Source organism: Pecten maximus, unplaced genomic scaffold (genome assembly GCF_902652985.1).
Source record: "Pecten maximus unplaced genomic scaffold, xPecMax1.1, whole genome shotgun sequence".
Classification (NCBI taxonomy): Eukaryota; Metazoa; Mollusca; class Bivalvia; order Pectinida; family Pectinidae; genus Pecten; species Pecten maximus.
In genome coordinates, this window is record NW_022979540.1 from 147,927 (window position 1) to 161,744 (window position 13,818).

At 44.2% G+C, this 13,818-nt stretch overlaps 1 protein-coding gene across 1 annotated transcript; it reads left to right on the forward strand.

Moving 5' to 3' along the window:
* The first annotated feature begins 248 nt into the window (after positions 1-248).
* Positions 249-908, forward strand: LOC117318862. The gene has a single exon (XM_033873791.1). It carries the CDS (start codon positions 249-251, stop codon positions 906-908), a length of 660 nt encoding a protein of 219 aa, XP_033729682.1.
* Positions 909-13,818: the final 12,910 nt, after the last annotated feature.

Below are 13,818 nucleotides of genomic sequence, written 5' to 3' on the forward strand. Positions count from 1 at the left end.
AGGCATTCTGAGGTCCCTATGGACTTAGGTTGTCCTGTTAACCCTGTTAGTGAGGGAAGGGGGTTGGGTACACACATACTCCAAACTACGGTACACATATAGCCCCAAGCTTTTCACAGGCACGGCGTAAGGAAGAGAGCCCTAAAACATTTGAGGGGAAACATAGTTTTCAGGATTTTATTATCCAGTTTGAACATATTTCTAACTGGAATGGGTGGGATGATTTAGAGAAGGCCCAACAACTAGTTATGTGTTTGAGAGGTCCTGCTCAGCGCATTCTGTCAGAACTCACAGTTGGACAAATTGCTGTAAAGAATGCTTTTCTTAGGAGGTTTGATCCACCTGGTAGGGAGTCAGCATACAAATCTGAGTTTAGGAATAGGTCCAGAGAGGCAGGGGAATCACTCGTTGACTACGGGGAAAGGTTGAGAATGTTAGCTAGAAAGGCTTTTCCTTTTAAAGATGCTGCACAGTTAGAGAGTGACACTGTGGATCAGTTTGTAGATGGTGTTTGCAATTTTGAGTTGGGGAAACATGTACAGTTTTGTCACCCCAGTAGTCTAGATCAAGCTGTAAGTGCAGCAATAGAGTTTGAAGCTGTCAGTAATAGACAGACACAGAATAGGAAACCCCATGACCTCAACCCTGAGGCTCCTGCCTTTGTACACGCTGTAAACAGTACCAAACAATCAACAAATGGTACAGCTGAGAAAGACTTAGCAGCTCTTATCTTGGAGCAATTTGAGCAGTTAAATAAAAGAATGTCTCAGCGCAAGGGTTCTAGCAAAACCTATGTCCCTGTGTCACAGAGGAAGTGCTATAGTTGTGGGGAAACAGGCCATATGAGTTATGCATGTCCCAAGAAAGACAGTCTGAACAATAATGGGAATCAGGCCCAGGGAAATTAGAAGGGCTGAACTCGGGCCCAGAGTTACAGTCCCTGTTTCTGAGGAGAATTGTCAGTAGACAGGGCCTACAGTTATTTTGAGTATGGTTCAGCCTAGTCTATTTGCAACTGTTAATGTTGGAAAGTCTGATGTTAGGTTTTTGATAGACTCAGGTTCCTCTGTCACCATAGTTGGTGTAGGTATGTACCAGGAAATGTCGGGAGATAGTAAGCCACCGTTGTCTAGTTCGAATCTTAAGCTTTTGACTGCATCGGGCAATCGTCTCCAGGTTTTTGGAAAAGCAACTTTTGAGTTTGGGTTTGGGAAGACCAAGTTTAGACAGGTAGCTATTGTTGCTGAGCTTGAGGGTCTTAAAGGTATAGTAGGTATCGATTTCCTAACTAGTCATGAAGGGAAGTTGAATTTTGGTAAGAAGACCCTGAGTTTAGGTAGTAAAGTAGTGCAGTTGAGTCAGGGGTCAAAGGTAGATCCTAAGTGTGCACATATAAGAATGTCTGAAACTCTTTCTATTCCCAGTAACTCAGAATGTTATTTCTCTGGGTATTTAGATGGTGATATTGAGGGATAATTAGGGTTAGTTGAACCAGCTCAGTTGTTGACCAGTCAGGGTTTACTGTTAGCCAGGACACTTATCTCTCCTCAGAAAGGGAAGAAGTTCACATTATCTGTTCTGAATCTTACCCGTTCTGATATTAAAATACATGAGAATACATTCATATGTAAAGTACAGCCAGTGGATACAGTACATCAGGTAGAGGTGATGGATGAGGATAAACACACTAGTAAAATCCCTCCACATCTAGTACAAGTCCTGGAGAGGACCTCTGATCAGTTAACAGAGTTACGGAAAGTGGAGATAGAAAATCTATTGTCGGACTATCAGGATATATTTGCAGGTCCTGATGGAAAGTTAGGTCAAACAGATATTACAGAACACTGCATTGATACACAGGGTGCTTCCCCAATTAAAATGCATCCCCGTAGAATTTCACCCTCACAAAAAGAGGTAGTTGAGCGGGAGTTAGATACCATGCTTAAACAGGGTGTTGTAGAGCCAAGTACTAGTCCTTGGGCGGCACCTGTTGTGCTGGTTTCCAAGAAAGATGGTAGTATTCGTTTCTGTATCGACTACAGGAAGCTAAATGCAGTCACAAAGAAAGATGCATACCCACTCCCTAGAATTGATGGTTTGGTTTGGTTTATTTTGTTTAACGTCCTATTAACAGCTAAGGTCATTTAAGGACGGCCTCCCGTGCGTGCGACATGTATGCGTGTGGTGAGTGCGTATGTGTGTTTTGGGAGGCTGCGGTATGTTCGTGTTAAGTCTCCTGGTGATAGGCCGGAACTTTTGCCGATTTATAGTGCTACCTCACTGAAGCATACTGCCGAAGACACCCAGCAGCACACCCCACCCGGTCACATTATACTGACAACGGGCGAACCAGTCGTCCCACTCCAAATATGCTGAGCGCTAAGCAGGAGTAGCAACTACCATTTTTAAAGACTCTGGTATGTATCGGCTAGGGGACAGAACCCAAAGCCTTCCTCACATGGGCGAACGCTCAACTAAAGGCCAAAAGTGAGGCATTGTCAAGGGAGACATTAGGAAGAAAAAAGTTGTTAAGAAAGAAGAGAAAAGATAAGATCCCAAATTTAGTCGCCTCTTACGATCATGCAATGGGGGCAGCAGGTACAATTCTTACGCCCTACCTGCAGGGCAGCTAGAATTGATTATGCATTAGACGCGCTTGCAGGAGCCAAGTGGTTCTCTACTTTAGATCTAGCTAGTTGTTACTGGCAGTGCCGCATGGCAGAGGCAGATAAACATAAAACAGCATTCACAACACATGCTGGTCTTTATGAGTTCAATGGTATGCCTTTCGGCCTGTCAAATGCCCCAGCTACCTTTAGCAGACTTATGTCCCTTGTCATTGGTGGTTTAGCTTATTCCAAGTGTCTGTATTACCTGGACGATGTAATTGTCTTTGGTGGTACTTTTGAGGTAGCAATGTCAAATTTGAGGGATGTTTTTGATTGTCTTCGAGAGGCTCATCTTAAGCTTAAGCCTAAGAAATGTACTCTGTTCCAGACAGAGGTGTCTTACCTAGGTCATAAAGTTTCTGAGACAGGGATCAGTTGTGACCCTGAAAAGGTCAAGGCCGTACAGAACTGGCCTTGCCCATCCAATGTATCGGAAGTTAGGAGTTTCCTAGGTTTGGCAGGATATTATGGGCGCTTTATACCAGATTTCGCCCATATAGCTTCACCCCTAACCAAGCTCACTCGCAAGAATCGCTGTTTTAACTGGAATGATAAATGTGATCAGGCATTTGGGATGTTAAAGCAACTGTTGACAACTGCTCCTATACTCTCATACCCCAATGAGACAGATTGTTTCATTTTGCATACAGATGCCAGTAATGTGGGCATGGGGGCGGTACTGTCTCAAATCCAGGGAGGGGAGAAAAAGGTTATAAGTTATGCCAGTAGAATACTTAGTAAGGCTCAGCGGAACTATTATACCACATACCGTGAGTTTCTAGCAGTAGTCACCTTCCTTAAGTATTTTAAACACTATCTGGGTGGAGCCAAGTTTGTGATTCGCACGGATCACGCAGCATTGATCTGGCTTAGAAACTTTAAAGAACCAGAGGGTATGCTAGCTCGGTGGGTAAGCATCATCGACATGTTTGACTATAAGATAGAACATAGGCCAGGTAGTCAGCATCTCAATGCCGATGCTCTGTCCCGGAAACCAAGTCGGGTATGTAAGAGATCTGATTGTCCACATTGTTATCAGTATAGGTTATCTACCATAGAGAATAGCATAGTAAAAGCAAATGAACCCCAGAAAGATGCTACATCTGTAGGGGTGAACCAAGCTGTGGAGTCCAGTGGCCTTCACCTTCAGGTCCAGTCAATGGGGGGTAGCGTAGCGAACCCTGCTAAACCTCAGAAAGATATTGAAATATCTGTAGGGGTTAACCAGGTAGTAGAGTCTGAGGGTAGTGGGTTTAGTAATTGGCTGGATTCCTGGGGTGTTGATGGCTTGCTAAGGGAACAGGGTGAGGATCCCCATATATCAAAGTTGATCAGCTTGAAAACTGAACTTTCTCATATGAAGTTAGGGTATATTGCCAGTCATGGGACAGGCTATATCAAGGCAAAGATGGTATTCTCTATTTCTCTAAGGATGATACTACTTGGTTAGGATCCAGAGACAGGATAGTGGCTCCATCTACTATCAGAGAACAAGTTTTAGAGCAATTACATGATAACCGTACTTCAGGACATCTGGGTAGGGACAAGACAATGCATTCTATCAGAAATAGATTCTATTGGCCAGGACTATCAGATGATGTTAAGCGTTGGTGTAGGCATTGCACTCTATTTGCTAGGAGAAAACCAGGCCCAGGGGTTGGGAAGTCCCCACTTCGATCCTCTCTTGCCCAGGTTAGTCGACCCCTGGACAGGATAGCGATTGACATTTTAAGTGGCATCCCAACAACAGCAAATGGCAATAGACACATTATGGTTGTTTGTGACTACTTCTCAAAGTGGGTGGAGGCATACCCTATACCGGACAACACTGCTATTACAGTGGGGGATAAACTGTGTACAGAGTTCATTAGTCGTTTTGGTGTTCCATATCAGAAACACACTGACAGAGGTGGGGAATTTGAGGGGGAATTGTTCTCTGTCCTGTGTCAGAAACTGGGTATTGATAAGTCTAGGACAACCCCCTATAGGCCCCAATCCGATGGGTTGGTGGAGAGGTTCAACCGCACTCTTATCCAGATGCTGTCCACATTTGTTAATGCCAATTACAATGATTGGGATGATCATCTCCCATACGTCCTAATGGCATATAGAGCAACAGCACAGGCCAGTACAGGGTGTAGTCCTAACCTAGTTTTGTTGGGGAGGGAGACAACTTGTCCCTTGGATATTGTGATGGGATTACCTCCTTCACAGGAGGCAGTCTGTAAAAACCAGTATGTAGAATGGTTACGGAATAGCATGCGGGATTCCTTTGAATTTGTTCGGGAAAATGCAGGAGTTGCCGCACAACGGCAGAAGAACTATTATGATGTCAGTTTGAAACCCAGACAATACAGTGTAGGGAACTATGTTCTGCTTGAGGGACTTTGAATTCACTGCCCACTGGCCACCATGCTGGTTGGTTACTGCTCCATGGACGCTTGGTTTTAATTGAAAGGTATATAATTGCATGATTTAATCTATTTGACCCCTGTGACCTTGAATGTATATCAATGTTGTACATTTAAACAAACTTAATAGTCCTTTACCCCAGCATGCTACAGACCAAATACCAAGACCCTGGGCCTCTTGGTCATTGAGAAGTTGTTTTAACGATTTTAGCCTATGTTATCCCTGTGACCTTGAATGAGGGTCAAGGTCTTTCATTTGAATAAACTTTGCAGCCATAAATTTACCCAAGCATGCCTCGGGCCTAATATAAAGTCCCTGTGACTCTTGGTTATTGAAAAGAATTTATTTTGAAAAGTTTAGCCTATTTGACCCATGTGACCTTGAATGAAGGTCAAGGTCATTCATTTAAACAAACTTTGTTTTTGTAACTTGTATATTTTATTCAATACAATGATATGTGTACATGATAAACAGAGCACTTTGTAATATCTTCACACAACATCTATGTACAACAAATATGTACAATATCTATCTACAATGTATATAACACTACTCGTACATCTGCTCATACACTGGAGAAATTCTATAATGCTCATACGTCTTCTCATACATTGGAGAAATTCTATAAATAGAGGTTACACAACGAGTGATTGTTGGATATGGAATTTATTTCACACAAGTAAGTTATTTTTGGGGCCCTGCATGTAGGGCGTAAGAATTGTACCTGCTGCCCCCATTGCATGATCGTAAGAGGCGACTACATTTGGGATCTTATCTTTTCTCTTTCTTGACAACTTTCTTCTTCCTAACGTCTCCCTTGACACTGCCTCACTTTCGGCCTTTAGTTGAGCGTTCGCCTCTGTGAGGAAGGCTTTGGGTTCTGTCCCCTGGCCGAGACATACCAGAGTCTTTAAAAATGGTAGTTGCTGCTTCTGCTTAGCGCTCAGCATACAAGGAGTGGGACGACTGGTTACACTCAACGTGCAGTTCTGACGTCATTTCTAGAGCTGCTAGGAGTGTCGGATCTTTTTGGACACCTCCAGTGGGATGTGATCAACAGTAAAACGTAATGATTTCGGCAAAACTTCCATTGGTGAACAATTAACCACGCTACCGCGGACGCGTGGTTACAATACTACGGAATACGGTGACACTCAAAGTGCAGTTCTGACGTCATTTCTAGAGCTGCTAGGAGTGTCGGATCTTTTTGGACACCTCCAGTGGGATGTGATCAACAGTAAAACGTAATGATTTCGGCGAAACTTCCTTTGGTGAACAATTAACCGCACTACCGCGGACACGTGGTTACAATACTACGGAATACGGTGACACTCAACGTGCAGTTCTGACGTCATTTCTAGAGCTGCTAGGAGTGTCGGATGTTTTTGGACACCTCCAGTGGGATGTGATCAACAGTAAAACGTAATGATTTCGGCAAAACTTCCATTGGAGAACAATTAACCACGCTACCGCGGACGCGTGGTTACAATACTACGGAATACGGTTACACTCAACGTGCAGTTCTGACGTCATTTCTAGAGCTGCTAGGAGTGTCGGATCTTTTTGGACACCTCCAGTGGGATGTGATCAACAGTAAAACGTAATGATTTCGGCAAAACTTCCATTGGTGAACAATTAACCACGCTACCGCGGACGCGTGGTTACAATACTACGGAATACGGTGACACTCAACGTGCAGTTCTGACGTCATTTCTAGAGCTGCTAGGAGTGTCGGATCTTTTTGGACACCTCCAGTGGGATGTGATCAACAGTAAAACGTAATGATTTCGGCGAAACTTCCATTGGTGAACAATTAACCACGCTACCGCGGACACGTGGTTACAATACTACGGAATACGGTGACACTCAACGTGCAGTTCTGACGTCATTTCTAGAGCTGCTAGGAGTGTCGGATGTTTTTGGACACCTCCAGTGGGATGTGATCAACAGTAAAACGTAATGATTTCGGCAAAACTTCCATTGGAGAACAATTAACCACGCTACCGCGGACGCGTGGTTACAATACTACGGAATACGGTGACACTCAATGTGCAGTTCTGACGTCATTTCTAGAGCTGCTAGGGAGTGTCGGATCTTTTTGGACACCTCCAGTGGGATGTGATCAACAGTAAAACGTAATGATTTCGGCAAAACTTCCATTGGTGAACAATTAACCACGCTACCGCGGACGCGTGGTTACAATACTACGGAATACGGTGACACTCAACGTGCAGTTCTGACGTCATTTCTAGAGCTGCTAGGAGTGTCGGATCTTTTTGGACACCTCCAGTGGGATGTGATCAACAGTAAAACGTAATGATTTCGGCGAAACTTCCATTGCCGAACAATTAACCACGCTACAGCGGACGCGTGGTTACAATACTACGGAATACGGTGACACTCAACGTGCTGTTCTGACGTCATTTCTAGAGCTGCTAGGAGTGTCGGATCTGTTTGGACACCTCCAGTTGGATGTGATCAACAGTAAAACGTAATGATTTCGGCGAAACTTCCATTGGAGAACAATTAACCACGCTACCGCGGACGCGTGGTTACAATATTACGGAATACGGTGACACTCAACGTGCAGTTCTGACGTCATTCTAGAGCTGCTAGGAGTGTCGGATCTTTTTGGCCACCTCCAGTAGGATGTGATCAACAGTAAAACGTAATGATTTCGGCAAAACTTCCATTGGTGAACAATTAACCACGCTACCGCGGACGCGTGGTTACAATACTACGGAATACGGTGACACTCAACGTGCAGTTCTGACGTCATTTCTAGAGCTGCTAGGAGTGTCGGATCTTTTTGGACACCTCCAGTGGGATGTGATCAACAGTAAAACGTAATGATTTCGGCAAAACTTCCATTGGTGAACAATTAACCACGATACCGCGGACGCGTGGTTACAATACTACGGAATACGGTGACACTCAACGTGCAGTTCTGACTTCATTTCTAGAGCTGCTAGGAGTGTCGGATCTTTTTGGACACCTCCAGTGGGATGTGATCAACAGTAAAACGTAATGATTTCGGCAAAACTTCATTGGTGAACAATTAACCACGCTACCGCGGACGCGTGGTTACAATACTACGGAATACGGTGACACTCAACGTGCAGTTCTGACGTCATTTCTAGAGCTGCTAGGAGTGTCGGATCTTTTTGGACACCTCCAGTGGGATGTGATCAACAGTAAAACGTAATGATTTCGGCAAAACTTCCATTGGTGAACAATTAACCACGCTACCGCGGACGCGTGGTTACAATACTACGGAATACGGTGACACTCAAAGTGCAGTTCTGACGTCATTTCTAGAGCTGCTAGGAGTGTCGGATCTTTTTGGACACCTCCAGTGGGATGTGATCAACAGTAAAACGTAATGATTTCGGCGAAACTTCCTTTGGTGAACAATTAACCGCACTACCGCGGACACGTGGTTACAATACTACGGAATACGGTGACACTCAACGTGCAGTTCTGACGTCATTTCTAGAGCTGCTAGGAGTGTCGGATGTTTTTGGACACCTCCAGTGGGATGTGATCAACAGTAAAACGTAATGATTTCGGCAAAACTTCCATTGGAGAACAATTAACCACGCTACCGCGGACGCGTGGTTACAATACTACGGAATGCGGTTACACTCAATGTGCAGTTCTGACGTCATTTCTAGAGCTGCTGGGGTTTAAAAAAATTCGGGCCCCTTTTTTTTTGGGGGGGTTTTTTTTTTTTGGGGGGGGGGGGAATGGTTTAAAAAAATTTTCCCAAAAACCCATTGGGAAAAAAAACCCCCCCCAAATTTTAAAAAAAAGGGCGGGGTTTTTTTTTTTTTTTAATTTTAATTGGGTTTTTTTGGGGGGGGGAAAAAAAAATTTGGGGAAAAAAAAAGGGGAAAAAAAAAGGGGGGGGGAAAAACCCCTTTGGGCCCAAAGTTTCCCCGGGAATTTTGGGGGGGGGGGGGGAATTAAAAGGGGGGGAAAAAGGAAAAAAAACCCCCTTTTAAATTTTTTAAAAAACCCGGGGGGACCCAAAAAAGGGGGGGCCCCGGGTTTTTAATTTTGGGGGGTTGGGTTTTTTTTTTTTAAAAAAAAAAAAAAAAAAATTTGGGGCCCGGGGGTTTTTTCCCCCCCCCGGGAAAAAGGGAAAAAACCCGGGAAACCCCCCCTTTTTAAACCCAGGGGGAAGGGTTTTTTTTTGGGGGGGGAAAAAGGGTTTTTAAAGGGGAAAAAAAAAAAATTTAAAAAAACCCCCAAAAAAGGGGGGGTTACAATTTGGGGGGGTTTTTAATTTCGGGGGGAAAATTTTTTTTGGGGGGGGGGGGTTTTTTTGGGGGGGGGAAAAAAAATTTTTTAAAAAAAAGTTTGGGGGGCCCCCCCCCCGGGGGGTAAAAAAAAGGGGGGGAAAAATTTTTTTTTTCCCTTTGGGGGGGCCCGGGGGCCCCCGGGGCCCCCCGGGGGGGAAAAAAAAAAATTAAAAACCCCGGGCCCCCTTAAACCAAAAAAAAAACCCCCCCCCCGGGGGAAAAAAACCCCTTTTTTTTTGGTTTTTTTGGGGGGGAGGGGGGGGGGAAAGGCCAAAAAAAAATTTTCCCCTTTTTAAAAAAAAAACCCCGGGCCCGGGGGGTTTTTTAAGGGAAAAAAAACCCCCTTTTTTCCCGGGGGGGGGTTTTTTTTTCCCCCGGGGTTTTAAAAAAATTTAAAAAGTTTTTAAAAAAAAAAAAACCCCCCCCGGGGGGGTTTAAAAAAGGGGGGGAAAAAAAACCCCCCTTTTTTTTTGGGGGGGGGGTTTTTTTCCCCCAAAAGGGGGGGGAACAAAAAAAAAACCCCAAAACCCGGGGGGGAAAAAAACCCCCCCGGGGGGTTTAAAAAAAAAAAAAAAAAATTTTTTTTTTTTTAAAAAGGGGGGGGGGGGGTTTTTTTTTTTTTTAAAAAAAAAAAAAAAATTTTTAAAAATTAAAGGGAAAAACCCCCCCCAAAAAAAAAAAGGGTTTTTCAATTTAAATTTGGGGGTTTTTTTTTGGGAATTCCCCCTTTTTTTCAACCCAAAAGGGGTTTTAAAAATTTAAACGTAAAATTTCCCAAAAGGGGGGAAAAAAATTTTCCCCCGGGGGGGGGGAAAAAAAACCCCCAAAAAAATTTTTTGGGGTTTTTCCCCCGGGGGTGGGAAATTTTTAAAAAAAATTTGGGGGAAAAAACCAAAGGAAAATTTAAAAAAACCCGGGGCCCCCAAAAGGGGGGTTTTTTTTTTAAAATTTTGGGGGTCGGGGTTTTTAAAACCCGGGGGGGAAAAACGTTAAAAAAAAAAAAAAGGGGGAAAAATTTCCCCCAAAAGGGGGGGGGAAAAAAAAAAGGGGGGTTTTTTTTAAAAAAAAATTTTTTTTTTTTTTTCCGGGGGTGTTTTTTTGGTAAAAGGGGAAAAATTTTTTAAAAAAATTTTTCCCCCCCCGGGGGGTTTTTTTAAAAAAAGGGGGGGTTTTAAAAGGGTTTGGGCCTTTTGGCGTTTGGGGGGCCTTTTTGGGCCCCAAATGGGGGATCCAAAAAAATTTGGGGGGAAAAAAAAGGGGAAAAAAAGGGAAAAAGGGGGGGAAAAAAACCCCGGGGGGGGGAAAATTTTTTTTGGGGGGGCGGTTTTTTTAAACCCCCGGGGGGTTTTTTTAAAAAATTTTTTAAATTTTTAAAAAAAAACCCCAAAAGGGGGGGTTTTAAAAAAGGGGGAAAAAAAACCCCCGGGGGCCCTTTTTTAAAAAAGGGGGGGGGGCCCCCCCCCCTTTTTTTGGGGGGATTTTTAAAAATTTCCCTTTGGGGGGTTTTTTCCCCCTTTTTTTCCCAAAAATTCCGGGGGGGAAAAAAAAGGGGGAATTTTAAAAAAGGGGGGGTTTTTAAAAAGGGGGGGTTTTAAAAAAAAGGGGGGGGGGGGCCCCCCTTTTTTAACCCATACCGGGGGGTTTTTTTAAAAAAAATTTTGGGAAAAAAAACCGGGCCCCCAAATTTTAAAAAAGGGGGGGAAAAAAAAAAGGGGTTTTTTTTAAAAAAAAAAGGGGGGAAAATTTTTTAAAACCCCTTTGGGGGGGGGGGTTTTTTTTAAAAAAAAAAATTAAAACCCCCCCCCGGGGGAAAAAAGGGGGTTTTTAAAACCCCTTTTTAAAAAATTTTGGTTTGGGGGGCCCCCTTTTTAACCCAAAAAAAACCCAAAAAAAACGGAAACCCGGGGGGGGCCCCCCCCCCAAAAGGTGGGGGCCCTTTTTCCCCCCTAAAAAGGGAAAAAATTTTAACGGGAAAATTTGGGGGAAAAAAAAACCCCCCCCGGGGGGGGGAAAAAAAAAGGGTTGGGGAAAAACCCCAAAAAAATTTAAAAATTTTTTGGGGGCCGGGGGGGGGGGGGGTTTTTAAATTTTGGGGGGAAAAATTTTTTAAAAATTGGGCCCCGGGGGAAAAAAATTTTAAAAATTTTTGGGAAAAAAAAAAATTTTGGGAAGGGTTAAAAAAGGGGCCCGGGGGGTTAACCCGGGGTTTTTCCCAAAAATTTTGGGGTTTTTCCCCCCCCGGGGGGGGAAAAAAAAACGGAATTTTTCCCCCTTTTAAAAAACCCCCCCCCCGGCCTTTTTACAAAAAGGGGGGGAAAAAAAAATTTTTTCGGAAATTTTTAAAAAAAACCCTTTTGGGGGGGTTTTTTTTAAAATTTTAAAAAAAGGGGAAAAAAATTTTTTTGGGGAACCGGGGGTTTTAAAAGGGGGAAAAAAAAAGGGGGCCACGCTACCGCGGACGCGTGGTTACAATACTACGGAATACGGTGACACTCAACGTGCAGTTCTGACGTCATTTCTAGAGCTGCTAGGAGTGTCGGATCTTTTTGGACACCTCCAGTGGGATGTGATCAACAGTAAAACGTAATGATTTCGGCAAAACTTCCATTGGTGAACAATTAACCACGCTACCGCGGACGCGTGGTTACAATACTACGGAATACGGTGACACTCAACGTGCAGTTCTGACGTCATTTCTAGAGCTGCTAGGAGTGTCGGATCTTTTTGGACACCTCCAGTGGGATGTGATCAACAGTAAAACGTAATGATTTCGGCAAAACTTCCATTGGTGAACAATTAACCACGCTACCGCGGACGCGTGGTTACAATACTACGGAATACGGTGACACTCAACGTGCAGTTCTGACGTCATTTCTAGAGCTGCTAGGAGTGTCGGATCTTTTTGGACACCTCCAGTGGGATGTGATCAACAGTAAAACGTAATGATTTCGGCAAAACTTCCATTGGTGAACAATTAACCACGCTACCGCGGACGCGTGGTTACAATACTACGGAATACGGTGACACTCAACGTGCAGTTCTGACGTCATTTCTAGAGCTGCTAGGAGTGTCGGATCTTTTTGGACACCTCCAGTGGGATGTGATCAACAGTAAAACGTAATGATTTCGGCAAAACTTCCATTGGTGAACAATTAACCACGCTACCGCGGACGCGTGGTTACAATACTACGGAATACGGTGACACTCAACGTGCAGTTCTGACGTCATTTCTAGAGCTGCTAGGAGTGTCGGATCTTTTTGGACACCTCCAGTGGGATGTGATCAACAGTAAAACGTAATGATTTCGGCAAAACTTCCATTGGTGAACAATTAACCACGCTACCGCGGACGCGTGGTTACAATACTACGGAATACGGTGACACTCAACGTGCAGTTCTGACGTCATTTCTAGAGCTGCTAGGAGTGTCGGATCTTTTTGGACACCTCCAGTGGGATGTGATCAACAGTAAAACGTAATGATTTCGGCAAAACTTCCATTGCTGAACAATTAACCACGCTACCGCGGACGCGTGGTTACAATACTACGGAATACGGTGACACTCAACGTGCAGTTCTGACGTCATTTCTAGAGCTGCTAGGAGTGTCGGATCTGTTTGGACACCTCCAGTGGGATGTGATCAACAGTAAAACGTAATGATTTCGGCAAAACTTCCATTGGTGAACAATTAACCACGCTACCGCGGACGCGTGGTTACAATACTACGGAATACGGTGACACTCAACGTGCAGTTCTGACGTCATTTCTAGAGCTGCTAGGAGTGTCGGATCTTTTTGGACACCTCCAGTGGGATGTGATCAACAGTAAAACGTAATGATTTCGGCAAAACTTCCATTGGTGAACAATTAACCACGCTACCGCGGACGCGTGGTTACAATACTACGGAATACGGTGACACTCAACGTGCAGTTCTGACGTCATTTCTAGAGCTGCTAGGAGTGTCGGATCTTTTTGGACACCTCCAGTGGGATGTGATCAACAGTAAAACGTAATGATTTCGGCAAAACTTCCATTGGTGAACAATTAACCACGCTACCGCGGACGCGTGGTTACAATACTACGGAATACGGTGACACTCAACGTGCAGTTCTGACGTCATTTCTAGAGCTGCTAGGAGTGTCGGATCTTTTTGGACACCTCCAGTGGGATGTGATCAACAGTAAAACGTAATGATTTCGGCAAAACTTCCATTGGTGAACAATTAACCACGCTACCGCGGACGCGTGGTTACAATACTACGGAATACGGTGACACTCAACGTGCAGTTCTGACGTCATTTCTAGAGCTGCTAGGAGTGTCGGATCTTTTTGGACACCTCCAGTGGGATGTGATCAACAGTAAAACGTAATGATTTCGGCAAAACTTCCATTGGTGAACAATTAACCACGCTACCGCGGGCCGACCGGGGGGTCTT